Raw genomic sequence first — 11,176 nt, 5'->3', positions numbered from 1 at the left:
CAATTAATTTTATTTAATTAGTTTCTTCCACATATCGTGCCTTCCTACTGTTAAACTACTATTATATCTGCTGTATTAGTTGTCATACAATTGCATAGAAGCACACATAGAAAACGTATGAAGCAATCTTTAGCAATTGCGTATAAATTTTTATCACGCGAGTAAGTTGACATTTAGAATTCTAAACTTGAAGCACATTTGTGTCTCTTGTTATAGAATCTCTACGTTTACTAGTTATTTTTTTTAAACTTAACGAGCGTCTTGAGAAGTTAAATTGAAAGGACTTCGTATGAAATACCTGATTGCACGATTATTATTGAATGAATCAAACGCTGTCACGCTACCGTTTTTACATCCGTAGCCGAAACGGCGCGTAAAATTATCGCGGACATAAAAAGAGTCGGTTAATATTCGTCGGTTAATTAAGCGAGAAAAGGTTGATTCGATATTAAATGCAATGAGCAAGGTGTGGAGGGAGGAGGTTAAAAATGTGAATACTGAATTTATGAGCAATGCGCATGTGCTTTATATGCAAATAAGCATACACACATACATAGTAAATAGAGTTGAGATATATGTAGGTAATTATTCGATATTTATAATGCACATTTTTTTCCACTAAAAAAAAATTCCTCAAATCCACATAAAAAAAACTTTCTTCTCGTCTAACATTAAGCTTACACCGCAAATGCAAAATATAATTAAATCCTCGTATAAAAAAACATGCAGATCTGAAAATGAAAACATAATTCAGACTGTAATACGATGGTTATTTTAATTCGATAATTGATTATCTTGATTCGATAACTTTACACTTAGCCGATAACGTATAAAATAATTTAAAAAATATTTATAATTGTGTTTTTTAATTAAATGCTTCAAGAGATGCATGTAGAGATAAAGTGAAATCGCACAGTGTTTTGTTGAAATTTTATTTAAATACATCTTTCAAAAGAATTTGAAACAAGTGTTGCACTGACAAGGGTTTTCACTTCCAACCGAGTTTTCCCTAAAAAATTATAATATCTGGTAAATTTGTAACATAAAATAAGCTTCGAATGTCCAATTAGCAACAAATTAGCTTCGTGCATGCAAGGCAAAATCTCACTCATCGGAATTCTGACTTGGCAAAGTCACAGAGCTTTGTAGAATTTCGACAAAAACTCTGGGCCCGAGATGATTGATAAAACTGATTCTCGAGCAGCATTAAACCGGTTTCATATCAAAAGCGCACTTGCGTCACCCCAGTGATTCCGCGAGACCCAGTTTCGTGAAGCTCGTGCCGAGTCCGCGCGTCACCCACTTCCGCCGATTGATCAGATATGCTCACAGAAGCGAGGAAAACTGACGGTGCCCTCCGTCCGCACAGGTTGCGCCCGTTACGCGTGCAATGTACTCGTATATACATACGCACATACATCACGTGCGTGCGTGCAGACGGCGATCGTCGGCCTGAAAATTGCGCAGACAACCCCGACGTGCGCGCAACTCAAAAACTGGGCCAAGTGTATGATAATAAGTAATTCGTGTTTATATCCGATCCGGTTTAAATGCACGGCACTCTCTGCCACCGGTCTGCAAATGACGCTTATGTCGCATACGTGCGTCTTCCAAGCTGTGATACAAGGTGAGTTTTTTTTTTTTAATTCATCGATTGATCGCATTGAACACTGTGCAACTTTCATGTAACAAAATTGTATTTATAAGTAATTGATTAATCAATGAATTAAAAATGCAATCTGTAGTTTCTGGATCTAATAATAAAATCTTTCGCATTGCGAGAAACTTGATAAGCCAAATGCATATAAGTGAGAAATGTTTGTGTAGTTGTTGAAGTATTAACAATCTGAAAACATCACACGTTTTCCAAACGTTTAACTCTCAATATAAGATTATTTTTGTTAGAACTTGAGACCTTATCAGATCCCTGTGTAAATTAATTTTTATAAAACTAAAAACTGTACTATCAAGATTTTCACATTAATTTTCGATCTTCGGTCCCAATTTTGAGGACTCGGTATCAAGCAATCATTTTAAATGTTCTTGATTGCTTGATACGAAATTGATGAAGTTTCATAACGTTGCGCCTTGTATTCCATTGCGTTCGGATTTTTATTTACGAAAGATAAAACTACATCTCGGCATGAAATTGTAAAAGTATTTTAAAAACTTAACGATCTGTAGAAGCTCGCGCCGTGTTCATTTGCACACGCATAAATCTATGTGCACGCAATGTGCACGTACAATTCGGTACGCGCGATATTGCATCAGGCATGATGCACGAGCGTCTTCAGCTGTCTCCCTATTTAACCGCGTCTCAGGAGAAAGGAAGAAGGAAGGTACGTCAGTATGACTCCGTGCACGACACTTATTTTTATGCCCACTCATTTGCACCCGCTTATGGTCGGGCACGTGCTACCCAGATCGATAAGGAGCGTGGTAGCATTGTATCGTATTCACTCGAATCCCATAAATGAGTTTACGTTGGACGATTCCTCCATTACCTTCTTGTTCTTCAATTCAAGGAAAAGTTAACATTTTATCGCCGTATAATTAATAATCGTACATAATCAATGATAAGTTGAATATTAGACCGAGTAATACGAGAAATAAGAGAAGGTACTATTTCAAAGCAAATCTTGGTGCTTAATAATATTTCAATATCAATTATTAAATATATTTTTCAGACGTATCGATGTGACTTGTCGGACTTGAATTGTTGCAACTTGATTTGTCGCAATTATAAACTAAAGCTAAAAATAATATGTATCTCAAAATTAATTTGATCGTTAGATTTCATAACGATGCTATAAGCAGCTTTAAAAAATCTCAAATTGATTTAAGATATAACTTTTTACCTTCGATTTATGATTGCGTCACAAACCATGTCGGCACGCAATTTTATGGAACTGAAGTATACTTAATAATTAATATATAAATATTAGAAATATGCAAAGTAGAAGTCACGTAACGTAAGGAAGTTACGGTTAGGATAATAAATTTGTCTAAATGATTTTTCATATAACTCCTTATTCGCGGCTCTGAAGAACGGTACACGTTACGTGTACAGGGACGATCTTTAATCAAACAAGAGACAAAGAGAAGAGAAGAAGAGCGAAGCCCAATGACTCGGACTTTTCCAGGCTACAAGAACGTCGAACAGCTGGCGCAAGGTGCCCCCTTTCTGCGTTCCTGCCGAAAGTCCGCTTACTGGACGCAACCTTGCATCGTTTCCTCGCGGCCACGTGCCAACCGAACCCCTATGTTCGTCGGGCGTAAAAAAGCTTAAAATTTGTCACCTAACAGTTGATAGACAAGTATTAAGGCGCCTCAGTAATTCGATTCCTTAATATCCATCTTCTTATCAAAATCGAATGGACGTTTCATTTTTACCTTATCATACCTCGACGAAATTGCGTTCCTTTTTCGTATTCGCGTCCACCTTATCTCATGCTCTTCTACTACGGTTAATGCGTTTCTAAAAAGTTTTACTTTAAAGAAATTATTTACTTTGTTGTGCTAATTTTTTAAAGAGGCATTTAGGAATTTTTTGGAAAAATGGATGAATTTTTTAATTTGTCCTTTTATTTATTGTTGTTTAAATATTAATTTCCTATTTTTTAATGAAAAAGATATAGTATGATAATGTATTGACAATAGATACATTTGATCTCTGCACGATTTATGACTAATTCCGGATCTTACTGAATTAAAGATTAAAAATTCAAACATCATTATTATTTTATAGATTATAAATAAAATACTTTCGAATAGATTACAAGTAGAATCGTCGAAACAAGAATTATTGTAATAATTTTATTTTTTTTTATCTTCAAGGCTCAAAAATATAAAAAAAATAAAGTAAAAATCAAACATTTTTAACGCCATTTATTTATTTACTGGTTCCTACAATTGCTATAAATGTTTTGATTAAAATAATATTTTACATTCAGTCTTCATTGGGAAATCTCTAAGATCATGGTCAGATGTATTCATATTTTTTATTTTAAGAACTAGAAAACCAGTTTAAAGAATAATAAATAAAAGAAAAAGAACATTTTTTTAAATATCCACTTTCCTAAAAAAATTCCTAAATATTGAAAAGCAATTTCACCAACTCCGACCAGTCTCTAACTTAAAAAAAGTCAGTATTAAATTTATAAATTGCCGCATAACTATTGAAACTAATTATCCCTAATTATCCTAATTAAAAAATTATTAATTGAAAGTATTATAAAGTACATGTATAAATTATAATTTACAGAAAATGGATAATATAACAAAATACATTAGTTGTAAATTTTGCAGTTAGCAATTTATAAATTTAATCTGTTGATTTCTAAGTTAATTGGAGTTGATCGAAAATCCTGAATAATGCAAGACATTTAAAATACTAGCAGCGACATCACGTAGGCAATTCGCGAACAAAAAATGTTAATTGCTTGACTGGTAATCTGCCTTCACCAGACAACATAAACTACTGTATTATCCGAAGAGATTGATGATAGCAATACTGCAATATCTTGCAGATGTCGCCTCTCGTGATTAAAAAATATAAACACAAATATTCGCGTAATTACATATCGCACATGCCTTTTCAACAAAACGCTAATGAAACAAAATTATAGACATTCTTCGTTCATGTTTTATCTAATTTTGAATAAATTTTTTTAATTAGTTGAAAAAATTGTCAAAAAAAAAAAATTGTTCGAGAGCGACATAACAAACGCAATTAAAACGTTTTAAAACATTAAAACTAACATCAGGGGTTTAATTAATTTAAAGCTATTCATAGGTTTTTGTTTACATTTCTTAGCCTTAGTTACAACAATAATTATGAGACTTTTACCACATATATTGATATAAAAAGCACACCTGTTTAATCCATTCGCGTTTTGACAGTCCTTTTTGTGACCTTGTCCTTTTCTCTGAAAAGAATAAAAAAGCACAAACATTTAATTCGCGCAATGTTATTAAATATTAATATATAAAAAACAGGTGCGTCGTCATTCTGTCAAGATACTTACATAATATAAACAACAGCTCCCCATCCAGATATCGCATCCCGATCAAATGCATTGACTAAAGCTTGACTAACAGTCTCGAATAACTCCTCAGGTCCCAGATTTTTCTCATACAATGACTCACACATGCCGTAAAGTTGCTCCGTACATGTGCCACCTACCACAAAGTCCTCAGCCATGTTTCTTGAGCCTATCAGGTCCATATTGCAGATGAATGGCTCAAACGTGACTGGATCCAGTCCAGCGACTATAGGCTCGACAAAATACGGGCCAAATCTCCTCTCGTAGAGAAGATTCGAGATCATGGCGGTGAATGTTTTTGGATTGATCCTCCGGTTCTCCTTGAGCTCATACAAGTTTAGACGGAACCGCAGCCTCTCCATAACGGTCTGGGTGTCGGTGGCGAGGCCGGGTAGACTGACATATAGATGCGGTCCCATCTCGTAGATCTTTTGGAAGTCGCACATTATCGTCTGGGCCTGTATGCCGAATCTGCGATCGGCCGCGATGGCCACGCAATTCTTGCCCTTCATGGCTATCACGGCACCGCCATTGTACGCGAGGATGCTCTACGGAGAAAAGAGAAAGACATATATTTGAAAAACGCATCGAAATACGAGGAGATGTGGCGCGATAGCCCGTTGCAAACGTGCGTTGTCATCGATACAGAAGGTGGCAACGTAACCTCTTCTGATCGCGGGAGCAATCAATCTCCCGCCTATTTTTCCGCGATCAAGTGAGAAAGTCCATCACGGGACAATGCAAAACGGAACGCGAGGAATACTTTTTAACAGATAAACACTCACCATCTTCTCCTCCAAATATCTGACACTTTGCAATAGACACTTTACAATAGAAACGTCAGCTACGGGCAGTCAGCCGAGACGCGTCGGAAGAAATGCGAGTCACGACCACGAGTTATAAACAACATAGAAGCGTACACGTAATCATGCGCTCAAGTAGAAGAAGGGAGGAAAATAACGAGAATAAATCGAAAGGCTAGAAAAAAAATAATGCGCATTTCTTTCTAAAAATAAAAGAAAAACAACCGATTTTCTTCTCAGACGCATAAAACATTTTATCGTAAATATTCATAAATGTATTGGAAATTTATTTTCAAAAAATATATAAAAAAAAGAGATTTTTTGTAGAAAAATTTGGGAGTAATACATAAATTAATTTATTATACGTGCTTTTCAATTTGACTAAACTTTTTTAGTTCAAATATTTAGATATTTCAATTAAATATATCTTGAAATGAAAGTTCAACGTTTAATGTTTTATTGTTTCAATTTATATATGATAATTTTTAAACATATATAAATACTCGACCTTTCACTAAAAATGTTTTATGTATTTATAGACGCTATTTGATGCCATAGAAAATTAATGCTTCGAACTACTTGATTGACCAATTAGAACGAAGAATTTTATAAATTGACTAATCGAAGAGTGCTCCGAAGCGCAGCGTCGAACGGATCGCACCCTACGTTATAAACGCATAAAGAAAATTTAATCAAATAAGATAAAATTTAGTCGAATTGACAACTGCTTTCCCCCTCAATGCACGTGACCTACATATCGCACGGTCAATGGCTGACGCACACGTACGAGGGCTACGAGGGCGAATGAGATCCACGCGGCGCACACGCTTGCGCGCGAAGAGGGCGCGCTATGTTATTGAGGATTCAATGCGCGCGGAGCACGGGAGGCAACGGGGGGGACGGGAGAAAGCACCACCACGAGCCCCGCGCGCGTACTCTCCGCTAGTCCGCTGTACTCCGAATTTCAGTTCGAACGAAGCCTGCGATCAGCTGCAACGCAGCAGGCGGAGAAGGACAAGGAGATCGAGCGACGTCGGTGACACGAGAGCGCGCGTGGACGGACACACAGGCGGAAACGGAGAAGCGTGGAAACAGCACTCAACAGCGCGGGCGAGATTCGCAGGTCGTCGTGGGGGCCACGACGACGAAAGATGCGCTCGGCGTGTCGCCGCGAGTATCATGCATCGTCCCGCAGCGAATGACGACTCGCGTCCCCGCCCCAAAAATAAACGGCCCGGTACGTTTCGTCAGCCCGTCGTCGTCATCGTCATCGGGGAAGGGGCGCGTTTCTCTCGCGCTGGGGGATTCTTTGGTTAGGTCGGCCACGGCACGCGGTCCATCTGAATTTGTCCAGCCAGTCAGCTGTGTGGTACCTCTGTCCCTCTCCTCCTCTCCTTCAATGACGGGCACACGCGTGTGATATAGTCCCACGCGCGCGAAAGAGAGAGAGAGAGAGAGATCGAACTTCCTTGACTCCCCGCCACGTCCCCTTCCTAAGTGGAAGAAAAAACGAAACGCGTTGTCCCCCTTTGTTCGAATCGATATTTCGCAACGCGCGTGGCATCGCACGCACGCACTCCAGGGGCGGCGTGACGGCCACGCGCCATTAGATTCGACCAGGCCCTGTGAACGGGTTGGCTGTTTACGTGCGACTTACCGAGGTCATTTAAGAGTTTGAGAATTCTCGCGAGGAGAAGAGAAAGAGAGAGAGAGAGAGAATGCGTCACCTTGCCTCCGTGGCGGAGAGCGCGGGGGAGATATTTAGAACGCGGCCGTGATGAGATGTGCGCGCGTGTGTGGTGTATTTTACTTTTACGTTATTTTTAAACCGACGATGTGCAAACATACAAACAAAAGTCAATGTAAACGGCCCGTCAGTTCTCTCTGTCCTTACACTTTCAGGGGATTGTTCGATTTGGGATGCGCTCCCGTTTTATTTTGAAACATAGCCGACTCCTGGTCCTTTGATTCTTGTGCAAGTCGAGTCTATCTACATATCACGCATCTACGTACACGTGCTACAAATATATGATGGTAGATTCCATATGTAAATAAGTCATACGAATGACTTTGCTGTTTTGCAGGTTTTTAGTGTACAGCGAGTGTACGCTCCCCTGAGGATTCAGTAGTCGTAGCATTGTGATCGAGTGTTACCAGTGGAAAGGATGTCACTGAAACCCAAGAGGGTGGATTTTAATCAGACATGGCATGTACTGCAAGAGACTATTAAGGGTGTGATCACGTTGGCAAACATCCCTCGTGCTATATGGAACGACAGATTTAGGTACAAGATCTTTGAGTCATTTTTTTTACATCTGGCGCAGAAAGAAGTGTCTTGAGTGCTAAGTGTATGTATGTTATGATTGCAGTGATGTCTATTCTCTATGCGTTGCATATCCCGAGCCATTAGCGGATCGTCTGTACGACGAGACAAAGAGGTTTCTGGTTAATCATGTTGACCATCTGCTGATAGAGGTCAATTCATATGAGGACAAGTGGGATCTGCTCCCGGCATATTATCGCGCCTGGACAGAATACTCGCAGGGCATTTACTACCTGCACAGCTTATACTTGTATCTCAATCAACAACACATCAAAAAGCAGAAGCTCTCTGAGGCAGAGCTCATCTATGGCACAAGTTTGCACAATAGGGAGGAAGAGTGCCAGGAGCAAATGGAGATTGGTGAGCTGGGCCTGGACATTTGGAAGAAGAAGATGATAATACCGCTCAAGGATAAACTTGTCTCTCTTCTGCTCACGTGTATCAATGCTGACAGAGATATGACATTACTGGCACCGACTGACGTTATTTGTGGGGTCATAGCAAGTTTCGTTCGAGTTGAAGAGCACAAGATGAAAGGCCAATTAAACGTAATAACACCAATAAGTTACATAAGTTATAGATTTTTGCTTTTGTGAGCGAAGAAAGGTCTCTTTATTTTTTCAGAGAATTATTTGGTGAATTAAATTTTGTTCCTTTTTCTTTTTAGTTGTATCAAGAAATTTTCGAGGAGCCTTTTTTAAAGGCTAGTGGAGACTTTTATACAGCAGAAGCAACAGTGTTGCTACAATTTTCGGATGTGACGCGTTACATAGAAAAAGTAACGTGGAGACTCGCTCAAGAAGAGGCACGAGCTTACAAGTTCCTTCATAAGAGTTCTGTAGCAAAAGTACGTTATCGTTTTTCCTACATGTTTTAAAAGTAATTTGAGTTACGATAAACAATGGCAACGTTTGTTACAGGTTAAAGCATGCTGTGAGGATAAAATGGTAGCTGCATATGTAGATTTACTTCATTCAGAGGCTGAAATAATGATAAAAAATGAACGCAGACGAGATTTGGCTCTTCTTTATCCATTACTAAGGTCTCTTCCAGGAGGCTTAGATCCACTCGTGCAACATCTCACCCGTCACATTAAGTTACAAGGACTACAGGAAATTGGACCTTTGTGTGGAGAAAATGTGAGTATAATTGAATGAAAAGAAAAATACATATTTATAAACATTTTTTTATAAAAAAACTGAATTTCTAATTTTAGGTGTACATACAGTTTGTGGAGAATATGTTAAATGTACATTCTAAATATTCAGAAATGATTAAGGAAGTATTCAATTCAGATCAAAGTTTCGTAGGTGCTCTCGATAAAGCTTGTTCCGCGATCGTGAATTACAGATCCTCTCCGAAAACACCTGTCCGAGCTCCGGAATTGGTAAGTTGTTTAGAAACTATAATTTCAACTTAGGATACAGTTTCTTATAACGTAATATGTATCTTTTATTTAGTTGGCGAAATATTGCGACACTCTACTGAAGAAATCTCCAAGAACTGCCTCCGAAAGTGAAATCGAAAATAAATTGAAACGTTCGATAATTGTGTTCAAGTACGTGGACGATAAGGACGTGTTCCAGAAATTCTATTCGCGTATGCTGGCGAAACGACTGATACATCAGCAGTCACAGTCGATGGATGCCGAGGAGATGATGATCGACGATCTGAAACGGGCATGTGGTTACGAATTTACGAACAAGCTTCATCGCATGTTTACAGACATGTCTGTCTCTGCAGATCTCAACGCGAAGTTCACGGCAACCTTGCGGGAGGGCGAGGGTGAGAATCAATTGGGTACCGGTTTCGCGGTCAAAGTGTTGCAAGCCGGCGCTTGGCCGCTTGGGTTACCACCGTCGCCTGGCCCGTTTCATATTCCACAGGAGCTGGAGAAATCCATCCAAGCTTTTGAGTCGTTTTACCACATGCAGTTTAGTGGCCGAAAGCTCACGTGGCTGCACCATCTGAGTCAGGGTGAGCTTAAGTTCAACTACTTGAAGAAACCGTATTTAGTCACTGTGCAAACGTATCAAATGGCGTTACTGTTACTCTTCGAGCAATGCGACGCGATACCGTGCAAGGAGGCGGCCACTTCGTTACGTCTATCGCACGACCAGTTGGTCAAGCATGCCGCCAGTCTCGTAGACTGTAAAATCCTCAACAAGTCCGACGACGGCGAATTACAGGAAGATACTGTCCTCACGCTCAATTTCAATTACTCGAACAAAAGAACCAAGTTTCGTGTAACGGGCGTACTGCAGCGAGACGCGCCGCAGGATGCGGAAGCCACGCATCGCAGTGTAGATGAAGACAGAAAGATGTTCCTGCAGGCGGCTATAGTTCGTATTATGAAGAGTCGTAAGGTATTGAGACACAATCAGCTCATACAGGAGGTGAGTTGATAGTTTCGTGAATTTAGTTTAAAGTCACACGATAATCGTCTTGCGCAGCTGGTGTCTAATGTAATTCTGTCATCTTTCAGGTGCTGAGTCAATCAAAAGTTACTTTTGCACCTTCTATCGGAATGATTAAGAAGTGCATTGAAACCCTGATAGACAAACAGTATATCGAACGTGCGCCAAATAGTGCGGACGAGTACTCATACATTGCGTAACCTTTTAATCTCTGTCACTAATTTATTTCACTTGAGATGCATCCTGAGAAAGTGTTCTATAGTTTTGACAGTTGGCGAGGCTCCGACGAAACTAATCGGTTGCTTATCTTTAATAATTATTGAAATTTTCGAAGATAATTATTTCGAAGTATTCAAAGATCTGAAGAAAAAGAAAACCGCCAGTGAAAACAGACATTTCTCAGTACAGACACTTGAAAGATGTCAGAAAAAGCATCTTAGATTGCTTATTTGCTCCTAGGATCAATCAATTAATAAATAAATAATTTACTGACTTGTAACATACTGCACACTGAATAAAGTTGACGTTACTATTTTATATTGGAGTGACAAGTAATCTCGTAAAAAGTAATTTTTTACGCAATACAAA

The 11,176-nt window shown here is 39.0% G+C and overlaps 2 protein-coding genes across 4 annotated transcripts; one reads left to right on the top strand and one right to left on the bottom strand.

Moving 5' to 3' along the window:
• Positions 1–4,786: 4,786 nt before the first annotated feature.
• LOC105831219 (proteasome subunit beta type-3) lies at positions 4,787–5,982 on the bottom strand. The gene is made up of 3 exons (XM_012671209.3): positions 5,831–5,982; positions 5,028–5,593; positions 4,787–4,928 (listed from the first exon to the last, which is right to left on the bottom strand). Exons 1-3 carry the CDS (start codon positions 5,831–5,833, stop codon positions 4,880–4,882), a joined length of 618 nt encoding a protein of 205 aa, XP_012526663.1. The 5' UTR covers positions 5,834–5,982; the 3' UTR covers positions 4,787–4,879.
• A 761-nt stretch (positions 5,983–6,743) lies between these two features.
• Positions 6,744–11,125, top strand: LOC105831150 (cullin-2). Of its 3 annotated transcripts, none has more exons than XM_012671100.3 (8): positions 6,744–7,085; positions 7,933–8,132; positions 8,218–8,719; positions 8,839–9,018; positions 9,092–9,310; positions 9,388–9,558; positions 9,632–10,567; positions 10,657–11,125. In XM_012671100.3, exons 2-8 carry the CDS (start codon positions 8,014–8,016, stop codon positions 10,786–10,788), a joined length of 2,259 nt encoding a protein of 752 aa, XP_012526554.1. In that variant the 5' UTR covers positions 6,744–7,085; positions 7,933–8,013; the 3' UTR covers positions 10,789–11,125. The 3 variants fall into 3 exon arrangements, with proteins under 3 accessions (XP_012526554.1, XP_012526572.1, XP_012526564.1); XM_012671118.3 differs by lacking the exon at positions 6,744–7,085 and adding an exon at positions 7,118–7,509; XM_012671110.3 differs by lacking the exon at positions 6,744–7,085 and adding an exon at positions 7,517–7,710.
• Positions 11,126–11,176: the final 51 nt, after the last annotated feature.

Source organism: Monomorium pharaonis, chromosome 6 (assembly GCF_013373865.1).
Source record: "Monomorium pharaonis isolate MP-MQ-018 chromosome 6, ASM1337386v2, whole genome shotgun sequence".
Lineage (NCBI taxonomy): Eukaryota > Metazoa > Arthropoda > Insecta > Hymenoptera > Formicidae > Monomorium > Monomorium pharaonis.
This window is presented reverse-complemented; position numbering and strand designations above follow the sequence as displayed.

Coding starts and splice junctions, on each gene's coding strand:
- LOC105831219 (XM_012671209.3), bottom strand. Junction 4,929..5,027: donor GGAGCTGTTGTTTATATTAT/GTAAGTATCTTG, acceptor TATTCTTTTCAG/AGAAAAGGACAAGGTCACAA.
- LOC105831150 (XM_012671100.3), top strand. CDS start 8,014: ATGTCACTGAAACCCAAGAGGGTGGATTTTAATCAGACATGGCATGTA. Junction 9,311..9,387: donor GACCTTTGTGTGGAGAAAAT/GTGAGTATAATT, acceptor TTCTAATTTTAG/GTGTACATACAGTTTGTGGA. Junction 9,559..9,631: donor CTGTCCGAGCTCCGGAATTG/GTAAGTTGTTTA, acceptor TCTTTTATTTAG/TTGGCGAAATATTGCGACAC.